Source organism: Myiozetetes cayanensis, unplaced genomic scaffold (genome assembly GCF_022539395.1).
Source record: "Myiozetetes cayanensis isolate MyiCay16 unplaced genomic scaffold, myiCay2020 scf1, whole genome shotgun sequence".
NCBI classification, from domain to species: Eukaryota; Metazoa; Chordata; class Aves; order Passeriformes; family Tyrannidae; genus Myiozetetes; species Myiozetetes cayanensis.
Genome location: NW_026086604.1, coordinates 24,830,307 through 24,858,025, shown reverse-complemented (window position 1 = coordinate 24,858,025; position 27,719 = coordinate 24,830,307). Strand labels below are relative to the sequence as shown.

The following is a 27,719-nucleotide window of genomic DNA, read 5'->3' as shown; positions in this document are numbered from 1 at the left end:
GAATTACCTGAATTAAAGCATCTCTCCTCCCTGATGAGTTCAAAACTGGAAAATTCCACCAAATTGTTCTTCCTAACGTGATATAAAAAGTAGGGTGAAAGGAATCTGTTCTCTTCAGACTTAGCTACTTCTGAACTATTGTTCCCAGTCTGAGATGTTAAGTGGTTTTCCCTCTCAGATCGGAGTGTCTGCTTCCTCAGGGTCCTCTGCTGAACTTTCCCAGGCAGCAGTTGACAGCTCAGACACCCACAGTATCACACAACAAAAACCAGCTACACAAACAGAACAGGAGAGCTTTGAAAAAAAGTCTGCTTTCAAACACAGTGAAGTCAAGTCTCAGACTATAGCTGTTTCTTTGTCTCTGCTTTTTATTAGTAGTATTTTCCCTTGGTCTCACAGATTTGTAATTAGACATACCAGTTATGATTAAATAGCCAATGTAAAATGCTTAAAAAAATTCCTTTTATGTTCATCACATATCAAGGTGGTTTTTTTCTTTTAACAGCCTACTATATATAAATACACAATTCTGAGAGGGATATTAAATGGAATCTATACAGTTATGTATGAAAGCAACTGCTGTCTAAACTAATGCCAAGGGGTAATTACAGCCTAATTGGCTTGGCTCATTTGGCATGTCATAAATGTTTTTACAATGGTTCTTAGCAGATGAAGAGTCAGAAAACAAATTTCTGCAAGTTGTGGAGAAATTGCTATAAAATAGTGAAACACAGCTCGTTAAGGCCTTCCTAAAATTGGTTCCGTATTCTACCATCTGTAGTGTTCATAATCCATTTCTCTCAGCTGTAAATGTTATTTGTCTGATGGACAAACTTCTTTCTGTAATACTTAAATTATATTTTATCAGAACCCCCAGTATACAACAGCGATTAAAAATGCTGTTCTTTAGGACGTGAAGTTAACTTTTCCAACATGGAGATTATATAGGATCCATTAACTTGTTTCTTAAATATTTAGCATTAAACAAAGAAAGGACCAGTGTAACCTCTATTAGATGTTCTTCTGTGAAACAAAATTCTGTGTTACATAAATGAAGGACTGTGACTTGTCCCTCTAACTTGATGATTCTGTAGGACAAATTCCACACATTTATCACTTATTTCTCTAGATATAACTTGTTCAAGAAAACCAAGGATTTTTTTTTTAATCTGTGAAACTGAAAAGAATATAAAGGAAAATTATATTAACAGCAGTCACACCATTTGTTGAAGCAGAGCTATAGGTAATTTTGTTGCCAAGGAACAAAGTGTGAATTGCACAGGACACAGGAAGAAAATGGAAATACATGCTGCAAACTTCTTCACTAATGGATCTTTTCTGGTGACCTTAGACAACAGAGTTTCTCTTCATGATGCACTAGCCCTGAAGATACTCTCAGGAGACTTTAAGAAGAGAGTATTGTTGGATAACACATATTGCTATACACAATGGCAGAGAGGTTTTTCCATTAAAGGCAGACAGTGTCATACCGCTATGCATAACTTTTCCAGAAAAGGAAGACCTTTCTATTTCTCCATTTTCAGCCATTTTCTGTGTCCTAGGGGAGTTCTAACTAAACAGAAGGAGAAAATAGCTGGAGAAAAGATTGGAAATAAGTGCGACAGCTAAATACTAATTGCATTCAATACAAATACAGAAGCTGTCCAAAGATAAAAACTTGGCACTCATGATTTTTGGCATTGAAATTCTTCTATCCTGATGGTTCCTTATACCAATTTAAGCATGCATTAAATAACAGCAGTATTTATCAGTTGATGGCAACTGAAACCAGTAGTTGACAATCTATTGATTTTAACTAATATTTTTGTTGTACAGTATACTGTATCCCCAAACCTTACAGCTAGGAAGGGCATTTTACAGGCATCTAATTTAAAGAATTCAGGAAGAAGTCCTTTTGGGACAATACATTTATGTGTCAGTAATATGTATATATTTGATGTAAAATAATTTTTTTTCCTTAAAATCCAATAATTTCTACCTAAACAGTTGATCTGCAAAATTATAATTTTCTTTGGTAATCTTTAGGGAATCCTTAATAAGTTCATTGCTTTACTTATATGTTTAATGTTTATATTAGATCAAGAACAATTTCTCTTATATCTATAACCCTACAATTTTTATCAAGGATCGTTACTTTGTCAAAGTGATGGAAAAACAATAAAAAGGGATAGCTAAGTGTAAATTCCATTTCTCTTTAAGTTTACTGTTATTCAGTTTTACTCTGGAGAATACTATTTGAGAATGGTAGATAGTCAAAGCTCATCAATTTGACTGAACACAGAAAGTGTTTCTAATATTTTGATACTCTTAAGTACACCCAATATCTCAACAGCCAAGAGAAAAAAATCTTCTTGAAATTAATATTGTTTGTCATCTACTATGAAAATCCGTAGTGTACCTCAACCTATTAGATTTCATGCTTCAGTTTTATGCTTAAATTAGAATTTAATTATTCAAAAGGGCTTATATTCTTCAACTCTGTGGCTAAGTTCCCAAGCAATTTCAAGGATTATTTAAATAAATTGAGCTCCTGAGCTTGAGACTTGCCCATGAAATAAAAAAGTTGCTATTTTCAATTTGAAACTGGTACATGGCATACATGCCATTCAGAAGGCAGTAAAATCTGCCACTACACAATAATTACAGACTTCTGGATAATGACAAAGAAAGGAAAGGATTTCATTTGATTAGACTCCAACTTTATTCATTTAACTCATCTGGGAAATATCCAGCAATAATTCTTCCAATGAAGGTCATAATTCTTCTTTAATTGTTTCCACCTGGTACTGTACTATCATCAATCCCCTGTTCTCCAACTCTCTGTACTTGGCTCTCAGCCCATCACTCATGCCTTCCTAGTCTATCTTTGCACTAGTGTTAAGGGGCAAGAGCAAAGAAGTGGTTTTTTGTTTGTGTTTTTGTTTGTTTTGTTTGTTTTGTTTGTGTTTGTTTGATTTGTTTTTGTTTTTGTTTTGTTGTGACAGACCACAGAACCTCCAGCATTGCTTTCTCCATTGCTGGGTGCTTTCCCTGTATTTAGTGTTCAGTCTCTATTTCTGTTTATACCTTCTGAGAATTCATTCCTACCCTGTTTCTGCTACAGTCTGACATGCTGAGCTTTTCCTTATAACCATCCTTATAACCCCAACACCTCCCCGGATTCTGCAAGGTAAGTTGAAAATTACCAACAACTCTTGACTTCTATAACTCCTTCTTTTCTGCTCCTTTCATATTCCTACCTATACATTGCCCCTTCCTTCCCCCAAAAACCTCAAACATAATGAAAATCCTTTAGCAGACAAAAATCTTCATTAGCAAATTAATGAACAAACAAGAGAGTTAAGGCTCACTAACTCAAGCATTCAAAGACAGTATACAAAGCCAAGCTTTGTACACTTAGGTAAGCTCCGTTGCTTAGCACACTACCAAGTCATGCCTTGTCATGTTCCCAGGTAACCTGAGGAGAAAAGGGGAACTGTGAGACCCTAAAGAAATTAACCTGGGCAGAGGTGACCTCTTACTTCCCTTCCCAACACACTGCTTTTATGATTGCAGCAACTTCATTTTGGAGTGTCAGACTTTACACATAAAATCTGTAAACGTTTATCTACTCGCCATTTTTCTCTGAGAAATTTTTACCATGTTGCCTCTTTACAGTATGGATTATGAATGGAATTTAAATTTTGGAACATAAATGCAGTCTGCACAGTAAATGTATAGTAAATACGTAGTGTTAAGGCAGTAAACAGTAATAATTTAATTTGTATTTTCAATCAGAATAGGTAAGAGTGATTAGTAATGGTGGTGTATCTATTTATCCAGGAACACAGATTTAGCTAGACAGAAAATTTTGTATTAGTGGAATAACATTACACAATCTACTGATTTATGTCTAAACTAAATGAGAATATGTTCTATTGCTCTTGAGGTGGATGACAAGAGATTGAAGTAGGTATTTTAATATCCTGTTTAATGTCAAGTTAGAAAATTAGGTTCTTCCCTAAATTTGAGTTTTAGTCATAAAAAGACTGATGGTTCAGGACCTCCCAGTGTTTGACAATATCCCATCTATTCAAATGGAATGGGCTGCCAGCCCGAGGCTGGCAAAATCCTTAGCTGTTTATGGAAAAAATATTTCCTGCCCATTGGGTTGTGAAGGTAGCTCAATAATTTTGAACAAATTCATGTAAAGCTATTTGTACGTACTTTTTATAGGTACGCTAAAGAAACTGAAAGCCTGTGTAGCATCGGCTAATAAGATTTATCTGGTGAGATGGGTTATATAAAAAGAAAACACATAAGGAAAAATAGGTCCTATCGGAAAGGAAAGCAAAAACTGTTGAACTGGGAGCTTCATGTTTTGGGACAAATACATTGCCCTTCCCTTGTACTTACACTATTGCTGAAAAGTGTTATCTTTTCATACAAAAGGTCCTTTTTCTCTACTTATAATATTGAAGTTAAGAAGGATCTCATCATATATTTACAAAACAAAGATGGCACACTTTTTATTGCTTAAGCAAATATGACACACTACTAGTTCAAAGAAACAGATTATCTTATGTGTTTCTGAATATTTGCACAACCCTACCTGTCAGCAAATTGGCTGAAGAGACTGAGTAATAACAATTCTATAATTATTCTTCAACATTCAATGCCTTCTGGAAACCATGCTGCAGATCATCCTCCTAAGATAGCTTTGATGTCGATGAGTCTTAGTAAAGTGCTTCTATTAAAAGATTGCCTTTCAGTTCAGTTTGTTTATTTCAGTTTGTTGTATATACCACATTTTCAGCTCAGAGCAAGATGATGAGTGGAAATAAACAGTGACACATTTACAATAAGAATTTAGTGGCAAAGACCTTTACTAAGATATTGTGGTTTCAACACAACCACAACACAATGACAAACTTCCTTTGTAAATGACAGATTTAATTGTAAAGTTAAAATTATAGTTCATGGAAAAAACCTCAAGTGTTGAAGACACAGTATCTACTGCATTTTGGGATGTGGTTGTATTCCCAACAAAATCATCTTTTTTATTCATGAGTTGATTTACCCTTTTTATCCCTCCATAACATGCAGCATTTATTTACCTTTACAGTTTGAGGCATTACAGTTTCTGCTGACATGGGTATTTTCCTAAAATAGAACATTACAGCAGTCCCCTGACAGACGTTTAAGTCATGTGTATGTTTATTTTTTAATTTCTTTCTTGAACTTTCTAACTGAACAGACTGGGTAAGCAGAGTAGTGATGAATGAGAGTTTGCTTAAAAAAAAAAAAAAAAGGAGAAATGTAGACATTTGATCTAACATTGAAAAATTCACAGCCTCCTACCTTGAAAACAAACATTTCTCGACGAAGAATAGCCAGAGTGTTGAAGTTCCCATCACAGATGTTAGGTTTGGCTCCAGGATAGGAAGGTTTGTCACCAGTGGGTGGCCGGGGAGGTTTGGGTTGCCTGTCATTCTTTCGTGGGTCTGCTGGAGGGACTGAACGATGTGGGGGCACGGTTGGTAGAGGTCTTGTTGGGGGTGGAATCCTGTCAGGTGGACCTTTAAAAACACAGCAGCAGGATGTAATATACATGCCCACTCAAAGGAAAAATACACAAAAAAACAGCTGTAAGCAGTGCAAACCTTGCAGTTAAAGGGGAATGAAAAAGTGACCTAATATAGCTTTTTGATGTTATTAAATCATAGAATCATAGAATATGCTGAGCTAGAAGGGGCCTGTTATAATCATCAAGTCCAACTCCTGGTCCTGCACAGGACACCCCAAGAATCACATCCTATGGCTGAGAGTACTGTCCAAACACTTCTTGAACTCAGACAGGCTTGGTTCTGCTACCTGGGGAGCCTGTTCCAGTGGACAGCCAAGCACTGGTTATGAAGAGTATAAAGAATGACTACCGAAACTAAGTAAAATAATTACTTTTCACTATCCAGGGTCTTCCTTATTGGAACAACATTCCAATAAAAGCTGCAATGGATGCTCAGGTCACTATTGTTTCAGGTAAGTTCAAAGCACATTATTTAACAACTGAGTAAGAACTGTTATAACAGAATCATTATGACTTTTACAAATAAAGTATCATTAGTCAATAGATTTTTCAACCCTTATTTTTTGCTTATACTCATCAATTCATACATGCATATAAGGAACATCCTGACACTTACTATGGATCAAATTTTTAGACCAAGTAATGTCATGTTCATTAGCTACAGGACATTCACAGCTTTCCCCAATGCCTCTTGGTATATATATGAGCTCTTAAAGTTGGACCTAAAATTCTAGGCATCTCTATAAATAAAACCTCCATAATTCATGTATTTTCTTCAATATTCTCAAATTATTTACTCCTTTTTTTTTTCCTTTTTTCCCCAATAAGTCTTAAAAAGCTAGATACCTGCTAATTAAAGGAATCATTTTGTAGATAAATGAATTTAAAAGAACTGAAGTGGAAAACTAAAACTCTGTAGAGCAGTCTTGAAACATTTTTCTTCTTCCAAATACATTGTCTGTCATGATATACAGAGTTTGATGACAGGTAAAATGACTCCATAATAAATATTAATCCCACTCACAATTTCTCTACCTGAAAGTCAAAAGACCATCCTAGATAGATGCTGATCATAACCCTAATGGTATACTGACTGACTTGCAATAGGTGTACTGAAAATATCTTTCTATTTCTCCATATATCAGTAACATTTAAATATATTTTTCATGTACAAGAAGATAAGAAGTTTCTGTTGAATATTTAAGATTTCTGGAAACAAGATGAACACTTTACTTTTACCTACATTCCATTCAAGCCTTTCTCCAAATCTTTTAAATACATAATACATTTTGACTTCAAAAAATAAAAACCATTTGCATGACCAGATTCAGAAATACTTTTTGATAGTAAGACAACTCTAAAACTATACAAATAGCATTTGAATTTCTGAGAATTTTACAAAAAAACCCAAAATTTTAAAAGAACAAGATGGATTGTGTATGGAAATCTTACACTCGCCAAATGGTTGTCATACAATTTAATAAGGCATTTATTTTATTCACAATTTTAAGACTTGTGACATTTATAATTTACAGTTAATAATAGTGTTTCAAGGAATACTGCAGACCAAAGTAATTATTTTAATAGGTGTGACATTTTTATTGAGGTATATGATTCCAGATCACCTCTTGATTTTAAAGGGAGCAAAGGAATCGGTTTTGCAGTAGCTCATGTTGGAAAGTTTTTAACCCCAAACCAAAGCTTTTTATGCCATTTGGTGGTGATGTCAGATATTACTTCCCAGGGGTAACACTTTTCTCCTAATGTATAGCCCACAGCTGTTACAGCTTAGCAGCTAGTTTTCAGCAAAGTATTCTTGTCTAGCCCTTAAGTCTAGACTACCAACTTATGAGGTCATGAGAAACAACCTTCCTTCCAGCTAATCACAGAGGCAAAAAAAACTCAAGCAAACAAAACTTGATCAGCCAATCATTTTGAAATTGCTATTTATGCTTTATGGAAATAAATATCTGTGCTTGTTGTATGATATTTTAAAAATCTTTTTAATATAAAACACCATGAATGCTGCAGAGTTCTAATTAGCAGTACAGTAATTCTATATGATCAGACTTGTACTTTCTAGTAGCAAAATTAAACAAGGAATAGCCCTGAAAATATTCAAGATAAACCTGACAAACTTTAAGCAGAATAAATTGGGAGTACAAAATTGAATCCAATACAAATTCAACTGAGGAATATTAAGCAAGGCAATTTCAAATGATATGTACTGGATACAGAGCATTAACACACAGATACCACAGATTTTTCAGTGCAGGAGGGAAAAATTTTTTTAAAAGAAAAAACAGAATATTTAACATTTACCAAAAGAATCAAAGTCCTTAAAACTAAACCCAAAACTATATATTTGGAAATTTAAGGGAGTAATATGGGAGTTAGTGTTACGTTTAACTTATAATCCTAATTATGTTACTATTTTGCCTCTTTTTGTTTTTAATTTTTCAATTACCTTGTCTTGTCAAATTGAATTCAATCAATGAAGAATTTATTTACATCATGTGTCTTTTATATCAGGCCATAAAATACCTAAACAAATATATTTTAAAGAAGTATTTTTTTTTCTTTTCTCCTAGGTAGCTCAAAATCTTGCACTGGTGATAACATCATTTTGAGATTAATTGATTATATTAATCACAAGAAAGAGTTTTTCTGGGACCTCAGACTTTGTACAGCGAGGGGACTGTTTTGTATTATAAATTATAAACTGATAAACAATCAATTCATCCAGTTACATGAGCTTGGATTCCTGTACAAATAAGCCCATGATAGTTAAAGGCCTGTATTTCTTAATATTTTTATAGGTTGGAAGCCCTTTGCAATATATTTTTTATGGCTTTTTAAACATTTAAAATTACTATTTCAGACAAGTGCAAATTCGAATGCAAGTTGTGAACAGTCAACAGAAACAAAGTAAGAGAGCTTCATCAAAATCTTTGGTATTACCTACTCACAAGGAGAACTCTGGCCTAACAACTGGTGAAGACCATACTAACAAACTCTTTTGGAGAAGTGACGTGAACAGGAGGACCTCAAAGGTACTCTTAAAGTGAAATACTTGCATTATCTAATTAAAGCATGACATACCATATATCTTCTGGATGCCCTGTAAATCATCATTAGGTAGTTTGAAGTTGTCCGTTTCCATATACTGGTAAAATGGAGCCATGATTGCAGTGGGATCATTAGAGTGCTCCAAGCCCAGAGCATGTCCCAGTTCATGCACTGCAACTAGGAAGAGATCGTTTCCTGTGAAGAGACAAAAAGGAAAAAAAGACCTTTGAAACCATAAACATATTAACAGAAATAACACGTGGAGGACTCTGCACTTGCAAGACATTTTCACTGAATTTGAATTTACAAGGTAATGCTTAATAATTAATAGATCAGTAAGGATACAAAGGATAATGTGGCAGCAAAGGTAGTTTTCTCTTTTTTTTTCTTTCCTATTTTTTTTTTAGCTAGGAAAATATTATTTTTATAATGTATGATGCTCTTACACACCAAAAACTTTTTTAACTGATGCAGATGGTAAGTGTAAGGTTCAAGTGTCATAGCTCACATCTAGGCTTACATGCAATTTCTGACTTGAAGCTGATGTTGCAGTGAACCTGACTAGAAATGCTTTCATCAAGACATAGTTCCAAAAGGAAAATATCCTTACTTTGTGTGGTAAACTTCACAAACTGAGGACTACCTATTTTGGACAAACCCCACAGGGCACTTAGTCATCCAAACACTTGTAATCAGACCCTTGCTGATTATTTGTCGATGTTGTCCATTTCTGAATAACCATAACTGAAATCCTACTGAGGAAAATATGGGTGTTGTGCTATTCTTCTTAAAATAGGATGTCCTTATATGTTTCATTGTGCAATTCGCTTATAAGTGGAGTTACTTAAGTATTAGAACCTTTTTATTTTTGTAGGACTAAAAAAGCCAAACAATAGACCAATTTCATTTTTTTGCTATTCCTTTCTAAAAAGCAGCTTTAAATTTTTTATTATAGGGTATTTGACACAACTGGAAGATTTGACAGTAGAATTATGGCACTCTGTGAAGCAAACAGAAATCAAAGCCAATAGGATTGTTTCTAAAAGAGTTTCAGAGCTGGACCTCTATGGTATTAATTTTGTCTATTTTTACTTATCTAAGACTTAGTTCTACATATCTTTCTATGAGTCTTTCATAACAATTCTGTTGTAGTCAACCTTTCACAAAATGAGACTTTGGAAAAATGTTTCACATCAGGAGAAATATTCCAGTCATCTGGAAAGGGTCACATCCAGAATATTGTTCATATTCACCACCTATGGATGGGAGAAACCATTCTCCAGAAGTGTGATCCTGTCCCACGGACAAGACAAGTACTCTAGATTAACAGCTTATGCTGACCATCTAACTTTTAGATGGCTGGACCCAAGGGAAATATATGCCACTCACAGTATGTAGTTTCTTGTTGAAAGAGAAATATAAACAATTAAAGGCTTATACTGTGGCCTACTAGTTGCATATTGGAAAAAGAAAATGGTCAGCATTAACTCTTGTCCTATATTCTGTAAATTCTTTGGGGATGGACAGTTATTTTCTACTGCTGGCACTTGATCTGGAAGTACTATAATATTAATAGTAATTATATTAAGAAGCTGAATTTAGCAAAAAAAAAATATATATGTTAAAGAACTTTGAGGACATAGTTGATAGTATTTCAATTTTTTAAGTCTTTCCTCTTGTTGACACAAATAAATAAACTTTCTCCCAAGTTCATATGAAAGAGGAAACACTTGGTAGTAGATGTCTTCATGGTGTATGGGGCCATGCTAATGTTTGTAAAATAAATGTTTGAATGAAAGCACGAAAACAGACACAAGTAAAACTATGTACTTAGTTCAAAGAGTCTTTCCATATCTTCTCATTCTTAATATGGAAGTATGAAAACTAAATGTTCTTGATCTTTTATTCAGTGTAACTGTGCAGAAAAATCACATCTTTCAGAAATTAATGTGACATAATGTGCTTCTAGAAATGAGAAGTTTATCCTATCATTTATAATTATGTGGTCTCCAGATGAAGTGTTTTGTGACAATATTTTTCTTAGATGCAGTTGTTTTTATAATGAGGTAGATTCTCAATGTGCTGTTGCAATAAGTTTGCTAAGCTTGACTGTCCTGGTGACAAAGGGTCTCGATGTCTGCATCTGCCCTTTTATATGCAAACAAAGCTGAGCTTGACGTCATCTCATATGAATAATCCACAGCTTCTGTAGCTAACCTCAGCACTGGAAGTGATGCACAGAAAGCACTCTGCAAAGATTTTCATTCTGCACTAATAAGGGAATAAGTATTTTAATTTTAAAAAAATCATAGGTTTAAGCTGAAATGACATGAAAGAATATGTTACTATACTATAACTATTGTACTATGACAACATGCCTCAGATTATTTTTCCATTCTTTTCTGTGTTTTATGGAAGTTAGAGTTCTAAATTAGGTTTATTAGAATGCAATATTTCTTTCCCTGGTATTAACTCAAATATTTAAGAAGAAACCTTCTTTTGCTTTTCAGACATGTGAAGGGCAAATTCCCCTCCCAGACCCATGTTTCCTACATAATAATTAAGAATATTACCCAGTCTAAGTCCTATATTAAAAATTGCACTAATAAGTTGGCCACAGTATTGACTGAACCATTTTCAAATAGTTTTTAATTCATGGTATTTATTCTACCACTATAATTAGTATACTCGTTAGTATCAGTAGAGTGTTTTATATATGGAATCCAACCTCTACTTTTTAATTGAGGCAGGACATCTGGGAAGTTAACCTGTTATTCTTCCTAAAATTTCAAGAAACAACAGTTAATAAACAGTCTTGTAAGAGTCTACTGCTTCTATCTGTGCCAGCTATGCAGTGCATGAAGAATTAATACATCCTTTGGTTATCAGTCCTTATTGAGTCCCCATACAGATCTCCAGAAATTTCTGTGTTTTGGTCCATGTTGATTTGAAAGGTGAAGTACATAGTAACAGGGAAATAAATAAAAAGCACTTTAGATACTGGTATATCTTCCTTCCGGGATCACAGATAACGAGCATAGGGTAGAGCGCCTTTAGAGTAGTGCTTCTAAGTGACAGTGGGACCATGCCAGATAACAGATATTACGCTAGGGCTGGCTGTTTCTTAGCGTGACTTTCTCCCTTTGCCTTTTGAATAGGGGAGATGATGTAAAAATGAAGGGGAAAAAAAAAAAAAGCATAACGTTCAGCATCTGACTGTCCCTCTGGATTCAGTATTTATTTCCATCCCATGCAATGCAACTTTCAGACATCAGGGGAGCTATTAAGTGTGGCAAAGGCAGAGTAGCCCTTGAGTAAATGAATAAGGGGGAAGGGAGAAGGTCACAGGCAAGAGCTGGGAGAATAATATTCTTGCCTGGGGTGACAATGATTAACAGGCAACATATTTTCTACTTGTAGTCAAATAGCCCCATTATTCACAACAATTTCCATCAGGAGACATGATTGTCTTCAGGGCATCCTGAATTTAAACTGACCCAAATAACTTAGTGCATAGAAACTGAGATTTAAACTAGCTCGGGATGTGAGTCCAATGCAGGTAGGCCCTTATTACTTAGTTTCCATCCCTCTTTCTGTGGATACGATTAGATTTCTCCAATTAGGCAACAATTACTCAGGCCAGCGATGCTTTAGGGAGCAGACTTGCCCTGAACATCTCAGTGTTACTGTAACAAACAACTGAGAGAGCAGAAAGACAACCCTCAGTGCTCACTCTTTCTTTCAGGGCTGCATGTAAGTTTACTTGTGACTGCAAGGTTGATAGTAAGCCACCTTCAGTTCCTTGTGGCTAGTACTCAGAGTAAGATGAAGGAGTGTAAAGGCAAGTAAATATTCATACCAGCTCAGGCTAGCTTTGTTATCCTATTGACACTGGGTACTTTTTACATTTTCAGTCCCCACCATTGAAGGAGAGAGTCCTAAACGACTCTATATTTCAGCATACATTATCCAAGTAGAAACACATATTTCAGTCCACTCAGCAAAATGAAGCACCACCACAAACTTTAACAAGTTGAGAGTAACAAAGTTAAAATCCATATGACTCTGATGATTTTTAAAGTAAAAGTTGCCACTGAAGGATATACAATGGTGAATATTCATCACAATAGCTTCAGTTACACCTTGTATTTATCTACAGACTAGTAGAAAAATATTGGAAAATGTGTTTCACAAGTCCAGTATTTGTGCATCTCTGTTCTTGTGTTCCCCATTAGCATGGGGGTTTGGAATAGAATGGCTGTAAGCTCAAAAAGATTGAGATTTTTTTTTTTCTTACTTTATCTCAAGTTTGATTTCACAAGGGAAAAAAAAGATACTGTGTGTAAAGAACTAAGACAGAATTATTATTTTTATACTGACACTTTTCTCTGAGGCAATAAACTATTTTAGGCACTAAATCTGCCTGACTTTACAAGCACTGCCCAAACTCCAGAATATAAATATGTATTACTATATCAAATATTCAACAGCCAGCACTGTGGAGCATGTTGTATGGGGAAGCTTTTCCCTGTAGGTAATATATACAATATTTTTCATGGCTACAGATAAACAAAGCTAATGTTTGTCCACAGTAAGATATTAAGAAAACCTGGTTCTGAAGATATTAATTCCTATTTTATGGTACATGAGTTCAATTTATAAAAGCAATACCCTAGAGTCTTAACATGTAACCTCAATTTTGAAGATTTTTCCATCCAGAGAAAAACAAAAAAAAAATCTAGAAACTGAATTTCAAATTACAAACTGCAAAAATACAAAGATATTTTATACACATACACTCTTTCTTCCAAAGATTATTTTACTTCCTTTTTCCAGTGATGTAGATAGATGCTTTCCAATCAAATACATATCTATCTGAAATGCAAATCTGCGCAAGAAAAACTTCCATTACAGTCCCATTATCAACAAGGCATACATTAAATCAGAAATATTACACACACACTATCCATGAGTTTGTGTTAGATGTATTCAGAATTTGCATTTTCTTTATTCTGTTCATTTGTACCCCTATTTGACTCATCAAACCAACGCTGATAATCCCTAAAAGATAAAATGTTGCAAACTCTAGAGTAAGATTCTTACTCTACAAAGCCTACAGAAAGTGGGGGAAAAAAGTAGTTTTGTATCTTTTTTATTTCTATCCTTTCCAGACAGCACAGAATTTGAACGTGTTATTTCAACAGTCAGTCATAAAAGAAGATTCTTTCTCTCTCTGACCTTATTACAATACAGTGGAACTGAGTATATACATTACATATGCACTTACATAAGCACTAAAAATGTATATATATGTTATACTGAGAGTATTCATGGACCTAAATATAAATCAAAGGCATACTCTTACCCAAATAAAGGTGAAACATTTTCCAGTCAAAGAAATCATATGTAGTTGCTTGACATTATCTCAGACTTCTGCCATTGGCATTAAAATTTGGTAGCTTGATGGTTATTTTGGAAAGAAAGTTTTGCTAAAAGATGGATGTAGCAGCTTTGAAAAATGAAGACCTAAACTAATTTTTTGTGTGTTTAAATAAAAATGTATCACACAGAGTGTATGCATTTACTATATGAACTTAGAGTATCTACTTTTTACACACTGTATTTTAAAAAATCATTTTTCAATAATATATCTATATATTTAGCTTTTTTTCATTGTGACAAGAGACAATGACATAAAAATGTCTTCTTTCACTCTATTATTACATATACTACCACACACAATAAAATCTTTTCAAGAAGACATATGTATATATGCAGAAACAGAGGGAGGTGCAGACAAAATATGTACTAATTACTCTGTGTACAATTGAGAATACCTACAATGATATGTGCATATTTTTGATACCCTATTCTATTCTAAAAAGATTAACAGACTAGTGTGAAATTTCAGCTTGCTTGCTTGAAATTTGAATATTGTCTTCAGGTGACTCAGATTGTTGATGGGATATGAAGAGGACATGTGAGTTTAGAAGTGTGTATGTCCTTCCTGGCAGTATTTAACTTTTTCTGTATATTGTGGGCACAATTTAGAAGAATTCAGGATACCACATTCTTTTTTAATACAGATCAGCCTGTACTTTAGAAGGCAAGGACATGCAAAAGGTAAGAATTTCTGCCTTACTACTTAGATCTGTAGCCAAGTACATTCTATAACTTTCTAGTAAATTGCTTGATATGGGTGGAATTAATTACTTTACGTATTTTTAATTTTATTTCTATAAAAGGCACGGGTATAAGAATATTTCTACTTTGTTTCTCACAGTTTCAATCACTAGTACTGAAAATCTTTTAAAACTACTCTGACTAGTGAATCAACATGAACTTCTCCAGAAGGAGAGATGTGAAGCAGTTGGAGATGCTCCCAGGGGATGTAAAGAAGACACAAGAGCTTGCATCAATATGATGGTACATGTTCCTTCTGCAAATAAAATACTTATGGCTTTAATTCATGCTTTGAGGAAACCTTGCTGTGACAGGGAACCTAGTAAACTAAAAAACCCCCTCCATTTATGTTGAATCTCTAGCTCCTGGGATCAACTTCTTCATCACTCAGGCCCACTACTGAATTTGTATATTATTCTCAAATGGCATTTTCATTCCATTAGTAATAAATTCATATCGAGTAACAGACTGAAAAGTTTCATTTTGGGTGTTTTCATGGTCATCTTTAGATAATAACTACCTTAAATAAATTTAAATTATGATGGAATTTTGCATTTTGCTAGAAAAGACCTTCCCAAATTAATTTATCTCATCAAGCTCACAAGAGTAAAAATGTTTCAAAATACACTGGCCATTCTCCTTGTTGCTAAATAACATTTATGCCTTTTTTTTTTTTTATTCAGTAGTCCAATGCAATTACAAATGCTGCAAATACTGCAGCAGCCTTATCTATTTATACTCTTTCCAGTCTTCTCTTTTTTTCTGTTTTTATTTTTCAGTGGAAATAATAAACTGGAGAAGTATTTAAAACGTCTTTCTGATTGATGTGAGAATGAACACATGCTCGGATTGAAGATTTGGATATGTGCATGAAAAGAGAATGTATTGTACAATTCTCAATCAGTCTCCATGGTCTTGTCACTGTGGGTAAGTCAAATGAAGAGAATATATATCTTTCTACCACTCCTAAGTGGCAGTCTGGGTGAGAATAAACATTAAAGAACCTTAATTGTGCATGAGGACATAGAAAAATTGAATCCTTGCTTTGACAAAAACAAATGCAGGGTTTGCCTCTAAGCCACTCAGCTGGAGTGCTGGCTTTTTAACACTGTGCCTTCTTTTGTTTCGAAGGGATGATTTTTTTTCTTCATTTGCCCAAATATCTTGTGTGTCCACCTCTGAAGAAATATTTGTAAATACTAGGAGGAAGTCCAAGTCACACTGAAAATATTCACAATTGATGTAAGCTGCCATGAGGTAGAAATCATAGAATGGTTTGGGTTGGAAGAGACCTTAAAGACCATCTTATCTATATATGTGTGTACATACATATGATTTTTTTTTTTTAATATGAGCAGTTCTTCCTTTATGGTCATTTTGCTTGTTTAATTCATATTAAGAAAAAAAAATGTCAAGATGATTTGTCATTTTTTGGTTTTTGATTTTTTTCCATTTGACTGCTGATAAAAAGAAGCAGGAATTTTAAATCCTAATTGGTAAAGAGATTAGAAGAAAAAAAATCATTAAAAGTTCTCTGATCTGAAAAACTGATGTGTTTTCTAAGAAGTCTGCAGACTTCAAAGGGAGACCTTATCCAAGTGTGCACCATATTTTAAATTGAGACAACTTCAAACTAGGGATCATGTACATGGAAAAAGTGACAGAAAGACAAACCTGCTACTTTGGTTTTACTTTGTTAAAATTTACTCACATGAAATGCTCTGATCTATTGGATAATATGCTGCTAAGATGCTGTGATGATTCTACATCCATACAGCTGTATGTTCCCACAGCTAGAGGAACCACTGTGAGCCTCTCTAGCACTTGAAGAATACTGTGGACTTGACACCAGTGACTCTTGGCACTTTTTGGCAGGGAGATGCCTGAGCACCCATCAAAGAGGGGCAGCCTCCAAGATGAAAGATTGCAAAGGGCAGGGCCAAGGGTGCTGGAAAGGACAAGACGGTCAGGCTGCTAAGTCGTACTCCTGGGCCTTCTAGCAGAGGAAAGCCTATGGAAGAATTTGCTTAGAGAGGAAGATGAAGACAGGAGTTTGTTGCCCCTGCCAAAGTGCAGGAGAGACTGGACACGAGAATGTTAGCCAGGGCAGAAGTCACTCCTGGCACACTTCCCCTTCTGTGAGTTAGGAGCTCAGCAAGATCCCAGACTGAAGTGACAGCGGTTGGCTCTGGCAGGGAGAAGAAGCAATGCCAGAGGTTCCATGTTTGATGATTTTCAGACCAGAGCTTCCCACTGGAAAGCAGGGAGCTGAGTGCAGTCACTGGGGGCACTATATTCCACAGCTGCTATGGCCAGCCCTGGCAGTAGCACAAGTGATCATTAAAAACTCAGACCAGCTAAGGACTCACTGTTGATATGTATCTGTATTTTAGTTGCTAACTCTTCCTGAAGCTCAGGCCCTAATACTTTTGCTGCTTCTGCTAGCCCTGCTAGCTGGAGTACATCTAGCAACATTAATTCCATGTCACTACTGCATCTTCAGTGTCCTAAATACTCAGTGATAATCCCATTTCCTCATACTTACATTGTATCAGTTCCCAAACTGCATCATAAGAAAGGAGCTATGTATGATTCTTAGAAACGGGAAACTAAAAGCGTGTTTCCACATTACCATGCTACCAACTATGCATTCAAATATTCAGAGCTGCAACCTATGTGTGAATTACCATATTTAGACCAATAAAAGAGTGTTTGTCCTGCCATACCAAGACGGACGGGGGATAGCTAACACCAGCAATCACCTTTTCTGAGTATTACACTGAACTCTTCCCAAAACAGGCATTTCTGTGGTTGAGACAGATTTCTTTTTACCCCAGTTGGTACTGTTATTTTGAAGCACTTAGCACTTTGCTTCTCCTCTAATCTGAAATGGCATGATTCAGCATAACTGGTGAAAGTTATCTAGATATACAACACTGTAAAACAAATGCCTATACCTGCACTCCTCACAGCAAGAGATGAGAAAAAGGTATTTCAGAACATGATTCATCTAGTTTATTTTAGACACCCACTTCAGGATGCAACAAACCTTACCCAGGAAGGCAATATATCTTTCCTCTAACTCTAAAGGGGAATCCATGAGATTAAGTCAGATATAAACATCAACATATGGTCAGATTAATTCCACCCCCTCAAGTCTTCTGGCTTTTGACTTAGGTCTTTTCATTTAAGTCTTTGGCAAAACATTAATTATAGAAGTACAGGATATGGAATTGATTGATATATGTACAAAACCAGGAAGCATTCACATAGACCTGAAGTAGAAACTTAAACCTGTCCATTAGGGAAAAAAAACCTCCAACAACAAAACCCCACAACATTAACAACAAACAAACACCCTCAAAACCCAAACAACACAAACAAAACAAATAAACACCAACAGAAAACATTTTGCAAAAAAAATATTGCTCTTTTAATTTACCTGGTTCTTTTTTATTTTCCTGCTTTGATCTTTTTTTTCCCCAACCTGATGTTTTAGCTGCAGATATTTCCAGCTATTGGAACCCAAATCAGTTAGGAAGGAGTTTAAATATAGATTAAAAACATTTCAGCCTCAAGAACATATGGTTTGGACATTTTGAAGTGAAGAATTGTCAGGAAAAACACAAATTATTTTATAGGCTTGAGAACAGATATTTTAGAAAATCCTTCATTTGGTAATCTTATACTATTCTGATAAGTCAAATATAATAATATCATGTATTTTAGGGTTATCTTATAGTCCTTTACTTCTTCAACAACAACCCATTAAATATCTGACTAGTAGATAAATAAATACGTAATTACTGCAAAATTCTTGTCTCATTCTCTCAGGAAACCATGACAACATCCATAATAATTTGAAACATGATTTTTCAGATTCTGTTAGCCCTAAAAAGGCAGGGGAAATGAGAGGGCAGTGCAGTAATAATATCCTATAGAACATCTTTGGTATGTCCTAAATCTGCTGTCTTGGTGAAAATGTCTCCATTAAGTGGTCCTAGCAACAAACAGAGACTTGAAGATCTCCGGATCATATGAGAGTTGGAGGGCTAAGCCTGATGCCTGCTTTGAATAAATGAAATGCCACTTTCTGTTTAAAGGAAGAATTTGAGGTTCATAGATAATGCCTCTTTCCTAAATTATTGCTACTAGCAGATCAGACTGAAAAGAAAAAAAAATAATTTCAAGCCATTAATTAATGTTGTGAACTCTTTTCAATTTATTTGCAATAATAAAGGGAACGTTCTCTTTTTTTTTTTTTTCTTCTTTTTTAACCAAACATGTTTGAGATATGGCTTTTCACAAGCCCTCCATAGCAAGTAATCTTTCAAGAACCTGAAATTCAGTCTCTGGTGTGAAATATCATAGCTCATAAGGCAGTTTCCTTATTATTAGCATTAGTTTTATTACTATTATTTTTATATCATACATTTTCAAGAAAGACTGCTCTTTGTAAGCTGATGGAGCACACATAAAAATGCACAGAGGATAAGAAAAAAAAAAGGACTGGAACATGTTAATTTTTTTCCTTTCCCTCCTTCTCTATAACTTTCTGACGTGTAAAAATTATAGGAAGGCTTCTTGGATTCAGGACTCAAAATCTGCTAAACTTCTTTCTAAGAGGAGGAAGGATTAAGGTAGGACCTAGATTTATTTATTTATTCATTTATTTGTGTGCAGTGTTACTTTTTATTCTTTGTCATTCCTCACGTGTGAGGTGTTGTGAGGTTGTAAAAACAACCATGAAGGGGCTGGCCTGCATTTTAGTTTGGGATTACTCAAAATAAATCCATTTGCTTAAGCAAAAATGCCTTCCCAGTGCTCTCCTCCAGGATAATGCAGGGCGAAAATGAGAAAGAAAGAAAAGAAGAGAAAACAAACCCAAAAACTCCAACATTGTTAGTTTTTACTTACTAATCATTTTAACAAACATTTTTCAGTTAAATTTCCTCATGCTAACTCAGTTCTCCTAATAGACTAATATGTGGGTCTGATTAAATTAATCCATTTTGGCAGACAAACTTGACTTCATTGTTGCATAAACAGTCATTTGAGACAAAGACATGTCTTAGAAAAAAAAAAAGGCAGTTCTTTTTCAGTGACTGTAGGTGCAAATGCTGCCAAAACTGTCTGCAAGGACCCATGCTGCCTTTCAGCTAGATGTTTCCTTGGCAGCAAAGTTGATGCAGCAGACAATGTGAACTTTCCTCATTTATTCCCATGCAAAGTCAGCCAGGTCCGCTGTAACACTTTTCATTAGCAGTTTAAGGTTGGACAGCTGATCGCAAGATGAGGCAGATGGCAAACACAAGCAGTTTGTTCTGCTGGCCCTGGTATGTGGGAAATAACCTACAGTTGAATGAATTCTATTCGTTTGAACGAATAGCAGAGTTTGCAACTTCCCTAAATACTCCAGAAAGGCTTGCAATGATCTGTGTTTATCTACACTGTGATGGAAGCAATATGCAATTTTGTGGCTCAGGTTATGCTGCCTTTTTTGGTTTGCAACCTGTATCACAACCATCTCACTGGCAAATAAGTGACAGTGTAAATATCACCTTGCTTCTACAGACAAGAAAAGCACAATATAAGATGCACATTGTTGTCTACATTCCCATGGTTTTAATTAAGACTATTGAAAATTCAATCTTCCTGACATATTCCTCAACCTCTCTTTCAGTTTGCATAATAAGATATGTGGTGATTTTACTCAAAAAGGAGACTGAGAGCATTATGTACCACGCCGATAGCCCCTGGGATGTATGAAAAGCATCTAGTTCAACACACATATAGAACACGGGGCTGGATTCATCCACAAGACTGCTTTCACTGACAGCCAATGTTTAACAGATTTCCCTTTCAACGACATGCAAATGAAGTGCTTTCCTCAAAGCCAAAAGGGTGTTCCATGAAAGCAAAAAAAATATAAAAATGAGGTCATTACCTTGCCAACAGTTAACACTTTCCATTATCTGGCTTCCAGCCCGAAGATGTGGTCCAGCAGACAGATCCTCCTCCTACCTGCATAGTTCTATGTCCAATGACTGAGTCCTCACAGAGCAGCCAGGGCCATTAATTTTTTGTTTGTTTGTTTTTTAAATAATTTCCCATCTTTTCAATAACTGAAAGGGATTTTTCTATTCTCAAGTGTAGCTTGCATACCATGATAATACTTTCAAGGATATGTTTTATGCATCAGACACTGAATATTTAAGAGTTACCATCTGAGGTAAGATCTTGGAGTGACTGGATATGGGACAGATGGGTACATGCACACCAAGCAAGTATAATCCATGGAAAGTTTGGGAAGTTTGAGGACAGAATGGCCCTATTTAATTCTATCACCATAGCATGCACTTACTGACAGGGAAAGACTCGTTTGGTTTTTAAATAGTGAAAGCCTTGCATTTTAGTGACAGAAAGCATTATCTGTGTTAATTGACTCCTGAATTAAATTGGACATCTGGGAAAGTAGTGAAATTAGGAGAATCAATCGATATTCCATTTGCCTGTGACTTGCACAGTTTTAAAATATTATCTCTAATGTTATAATATTGCACTTAAATAGTTTCAATTTAAAATAGAAGTTGTACTTCCTTAACCTTACAACTACATATAAACAAAGCTGCAACTCAACAGGCTTGGCCTCGTTATCCTGGAAACAGGATATGACACATAAAATATAGCGGAATAGATAAAATTCTTAGAAAATTACTTCCTCACAGTATGAACATCCACCTATCTAAAATGAATTTATCAATGCCAGGTTTAAAATTCAGAAAGAAGTAGTATTTCACATCTGCTTAAACTATAGGATACATTGTCATACAATGTTGTGGATACCAAATGCTTGCATGAATTCAAAAAGAGATTACACCAGTTCATGAAAGGAAATCCCTCACAGCCTATTAAACACAAAAATATGGCCTGTGTCTCAGAAATTCAATGAGACACAGACTATTGAAAGCTAAGAGGGAATATGTTGGGGTTTTCTTGCCATATGTTTGGCCTGTGTTATTCTCTTCCTTACATATCTGTTAATAGTCATTAACTGGAGATAGGATATTTTGTGGGATAGTCTTTGACCTGAAACCATGTTTGCAACTCTTTGTTTACAACTACACACAAAAGTAAAATGCAAAAAAAATTCAAATAAAATATTAATCTTTTACATATTTATCCAAGTACAGAACTAGGATAACACTGATTGGTTACAGATCAAATTTGACATTGTTAAGTGCTTATTAAAAACATACATAATCAATTAAGATCACTATGCTTTATCAAATTAAAGGCAGGTTAATATTGTAATACAGATCTTCCTTTCATCTGAAATGCTTGGCTTCCTTTATACCTAACCATAGCATTTGACACGAGGACGGTTCAAGACACAGAGCTCCCTTAGGAGGTGGTTTTCACAACTCCACTGGTTCACATTTCCAGCAGCATATATCTCCTGCACTGTGTCAACCACACTGACAGCCAAAAAAAATTTACTACTAGTTGATCTATGCAGTTCAGAGATCAGGATTTTCATAAATTTTTCTTGGCTGCCAGCACAGTGCCCACAGCACAATCTATGCACTAACTAGAGTCCAAGTACATTACACTAGATGCTGTATTTGCGAAAGGTCCAAGAACCTTTTTCTTGGCAACCTACAAATGGCATGGTACAAAGTGACAGGTTTTCTTGTTTGTTTTCTTTTTATTGCCTGCAAACTTGAATAATTTTTGTGTGCTGGACAGTTAACAAAAACCCTCTGTGCATTCCTAAATTTTTGGGTTTGTTTTTCCAAAGATACAGTTTTATGTATACAGAAGTTACAAATATTCCACATGTATGCAAGCACTCTGCAGTAATACTCTCCTTACATTTAAATGTCACTGTACACTAAAACCATTTATTACTTCTGTAATGGAGTTTCACTTGTTATTATCTACTGTATGTTCATTGATGGAAGAACTGTTTTCTGAAGAATTTCAGTATGGTACAGTAGCTGCCTTGGTAAATTTGCTTCAGAGGTAAAAAAAAAAAATCATGCATTTTACTTTGACTTCTATTTCTCTTGCAGACATGATATGAAGATAAAAGAATCAAATTACTGCTACAGATCTGCTGTGTTTATCTACAGAGAAATTAAACTTAGCTTTTGCCAAATATTTTCTGCTGCTGCAAGACACAGTTTTGTGGTCACATTTTATCCCGTAATTGGTACATTACGTATCATGTCTAAAGTGCTTGAAAACTAAGCTCCCAAGAATTCCATGTTTTCCCCAAGTGCTACTTCTAAATTTTACCCCATTTTAAAAAGCTGCACTTGAGGCAAGTAGGTCAATCTTAAATTAATCTAGTTAAAAGTAGTGCACTCTCAATTTAAACTGGTATAACACTCCCTTAAATAGGTTTAGATGCACTCAGTAATTTCCCGGAAAAAATATCTGCTTTAAAGAGGTTTAAACTAACTTAAGTGCATGTAGCCAGACAAATGTGAAATCAATTTTGATAAACCAATGCACTAAGGCTAATAAGAATGCCCCTTTCAATTTTGGTACAGAAAGACAGGGCTAAAGAAAGGATTTTTCTGCAAGCTATTAGAAAATTTACAGCGACAGTACCTATCCCAGCCACTCCCTGGCAGTAAGTTAGAATTTCATCACAGTGATTTGAAATACTGCCACTGAAGAAAGTATTTGAAAAAGATTTTTGTCGAGGGTTTTGATAATACAATATCGCCAAAGTACTGCCACTCTTAGGAAGAAGTAATGGTCCTTTTCTCAGTTTAGTTACATCATTCATTGTCCATAAAATTTTAATTCAAAAAAAAATGATATGTCAAAAATATACATCACCTAAATGGATTGAAGTAATGGGAACAAGGAAATCTCTCTCTCTAGCCTCAAGTCTGGTATATTAAGGTTTTTTCCTTTTCCTTTTTTTTCTTCACTTCTTTTTCTTTACAGTTGTGAAGTTCAGAAGAACATAAGGATTTAAAGTTTTTCTTAATGTGTCAATTTTTCAGGTAGTTATGTAACTTGATTTTCATCTGCTGTTTTTTCCTTGCCATATTTGCATTTTTAAGTATACATTTTACGAAACATTTTCCTGTAATAATCTTAGCCATTCTGATTTGCTATTCCTGAACATTGTTTCTTCTTCTATCATAGTTGCCAAGTGTTACCAGAATAACCTGAGTTTTAACTGAGACTGCCTAGGAGCACAAGATACTCCATATGAAGCAACCATCCTGTTCCAAAAAATTTACAAACCTAAGGCTCTCATCTCACACTGAAGTCTAGATAGGCAGATCATAAAGGAAATGGAGTCTACTGTACTTTACTGAAAGGGTCTACTCCTACAGAACAATTTGAAAAGTAGTTGTCCTAAAAGAACAAGAGGAAGACGACAGCTGACTGAAGGAAACCTACAGAACCAACGCATGCACTTTGTACAAAGTATTTGAAGAATACAATTTCCCAACCATGCAAAAAAACCCCAAGCACATTTTATCCTCCAGTATCTCCCTCATTCCTTAGCAAAAGAAATTCTGTCCTGGTTTCCACTGCTTTCCTGTGATGAAAAGTCGCTTGTCCTTCCTTCTGGCCACTACTTGTAGCATCACCTGCAGCACCATGGATGGAAATTCAGAGAAAAGACCTCAACAGCTCAGCTGGAGTCGAGGTACCAGCTGTACTCTGCTTACAGGGTATTATGAAAGCAAAGAAATGTATCATTGTAGAAAGCCTGCAAGTACAAAATTGTATGACAGGAGGTTTTTTCCTGAGCGACGACCCCATTAGTCTTTACTCCTACAAAAGCCTTATTCATTCTTCAGAATGAGGGAGGAGCACAGATCTTTTCCCAGGACATGATTGATAAGATAACATGCCACTGAAGTGAGAACAAAGGAAAGCAGCAATGCACTGTGCTGCTGATGTATTCATATTACAACTGTCCTTTCAGTCTAGAATATTATTAAACACAAGAAAAACACATGAAAATCAACCACACATGATAAGAAGTAAAACACCAAATCAACAAAAACCTGAAGTATCCTGCAAGTCAGGATAAATTACTGTAGAAATTAACTATACTCAGAATACTGACTTTGCACATGATTCCTTATTTAGAATGAAAATTGTTTTAAAAAGGACAGCAGTTTATGAAAGCATCTCAAGAAGTTGTCTGAGGTAGACTGCATGTAAACCATTTTCATTAGACTAGTAGAAAGTGGAGAATAAGGCTAAAACTTTTCAAGAGGATCTAATTTTTTGCATTCTTGCTGCTAAATAACCACTTTGATCCGTGTTTTAAAACCTCTGGAATACTAGAAGAGGAATCAGAGAAAATCAGCCCTTTGGGGTAAGAGTTAATTTAAAAATAAAAATAATATCGCCAAATCTTTTACCCATTCTACTGGATTTCAAATAATACTTACTACATGAAGGTGACTATTGGACTACTGGAGCAATGAATTTTAAAAGAAAATGACACTCACCTGGGAAAAATGACTCATAGCTAAGATCATAAATATATTTTTCAAACTTCTGCTTTTCAGTGCTCTGAGGCTCAGCTCAAAATGATATGAAGCCTAAGAGAGCTGTAAGTCTTTCTTTCCTGTCAATCCCAAATGGCATGCTTGTCTTCTTTTTCCACCTGGAAATTTTCTCCAGGCACCAAAAAAAAAAAATAAAATTCTGGATGATCCTTCAGGCTTCCTAAACATGAGCCAACACAGTAAGATAAACCTGGCCTACCTGATAAGTGGTAGTCACAAATCAGTTAAACAGGTACTCTGCATATACAGATCAAATGCACCTATATTTCTATTTCTAGAGTTACAATGACAACAGACTTTTCTTTGGACAATAGCTATGACCTAGAATCCACAGTTCATACCATTTCGACAATGAAACTACGAGTTGCCAAAATTCTTTAGAGAACTTGCATTGCTAAAATGTTTATTTTAACTATCATGTATTTTGCACAAACCTTACAATTTTGTACTGTAGATATTCCATTCTAACAGGAATATGTGTCCCTCAAATAGTATATGAGCACACCAAAGTACATAAGTTATTAAATTTGCAGAAAAAATTCCAATGATACCTATTAAACCTTAATGATAAACCTTCATAAAAACTTTTTATTATAATAGTTCAGTGTTCTAAGATACATAAAAGAACAATTTTAGAGATAGTATAACTTTACTTTTACTTGATTTTTTTTCTTCAAAATATCTTAAAATTCATTAATACATGATATATCTTTTGAAAACTTCTCTACAAAACTCAGCCTCAAAAGGCATATAAAGACATGAGTGCCCTTTTGGACTATAAAAATTATTTGAGTTAAAGGAGAATGAAACAGTCAGAAGTTCACTCACTTTCATACAAATTATCCATATATGGAACTGCTCCAAAAGAGTTATCACAATTTAAATTGATATCTTGACTTCAGTGTACACATACTTGTAGATTTTTCTGAGCACTTGAAGTAATAACTCCAAAACCACAAAACGTTATGTGCAGTGTTGGTCGTCAACTGAAGCACATAAAAGCACCTTAATTTACTCTCACAGTGCTGTGACTGACTACGTACCTGAACTGCACAAACACAAGATTCCCACTGGTGCTCCTTTGAGCTAAAAGTGTGAAGAGGGCAAATATGACCTGTGCAATACTACAGATTTTGCTCCAGCAAGAATCTAGGGCTTGGTTCACAAGAAAAAAGCTTCTTGAACCCATTCCATAACTAAGGGCTTTCAAAGTGCCATACATTGCTCTTGCTTCAACTGACTCTAGCACAGCAGAAATATTGCACCATTGGAATAGTCACAATACCGTATTTATACTCCTGAAATATTAAAGTTTTGTTGTAAACTCCAGGCTATGAATCCTGCTACATAAAAAGCTCTGAATTTTACTTGTGAGATCTCAGCTGAGAAAGGGAAAGGAATTAGATAAATCCTCTTGTCATTCACAAATTGAGTGCAATACTGAAATACAAGTTCTGCGCTTCTTGTCACCTCTATCCTCTTTTGTATGACAGAAACATTCCATTTGTGCATCTCTGCATCTTCTTTGTGTGCCATTGTTTGCTGAAGAGACTCTCACAAACTCTATATAACAGGTTTAGAGAGATCTAATAGGATGACTGAAGCTGGCTGGAACCAAAACCTGTCACAGCATCAAACACAGAGTATGTATACAGAAAAACTCTTCTTTGATACCGTTCTGCAGCGATACAAAGGTTAGCTTTAAATGGGGATTCCTAGATAAAGGCATTAATTTAGTCACATGAGCTTGTAGCTCAGCAAGAGCCAGATTGTATGTCTGTGAATAGTAACTTTAAAGAGTATATTTAATCTTGATTTGGCAAATTTCAGGTATGTTAACTGTATTATGTAGTCAATTATTTGACTATGGAGAATGTACAGTTTAAGTAAATTGGACTTGTTGGAATCAACAATTCCAAAAGGCATTCAAAAGTTGTTGGGAAACACTAATTCTACTCTTGGTATGGTATCTTTAAGATTTGCCTTTAAATGCTGTGACTGCATTATCATAAATAAAAGCTGCAGACGAGGTTTTATGTACATTGATATGCACTGTATTGGTGGGTAGCCGCAGTTGTTCTTAACCTCTCTTATATCACTGCCAAAGAATATTCCACATTTTCCCTAAACCTAAATAAGATCTATACGGCAATAAATGTCAAAATGAAAGTAGTTTATGTAAACGTTCAACAGAATAATGTTTGAATGAACACAAATGTTCCTAATAAAAATTCAGTGTTTTTCAAGAAAAACAAGTTTTCATACTTAATTACATTTAGACATATACTCTTCTGCCTCAGATCCAAAGAGACCAATCAACT

General features: G+C 35.0%; 1 protein-coding gene across 2 annotated transcripts in view; it reads right to left on the bottom strand.

The window, feature by feature from the left end:
• Positions 1–27,719, bottom strand: part of MMP16 (matrix metallopeptidase 16) — a 177,005-nt gene that overhangs the window by 43,096 nt on the left and 106,190 nt on the right. For both annotated transcript variants that reach the window (XM_050317476.1, XM_050317487.1), the window contains 2 exons: positions 8,690–8,851; positions 5,362–5,579 (listed from right to left, as the gene is read on the bottom strand). In XM_050317476.1, the coding sequence (XP_050173433.1) occupies positions 5,362–5,579; positions 8,690–8,851 (380 nt within the window). The remainder of the gene's footprint in view (positions 1–5,361; positions 5,580–8,689; positions 8,852–27,719) is intronic.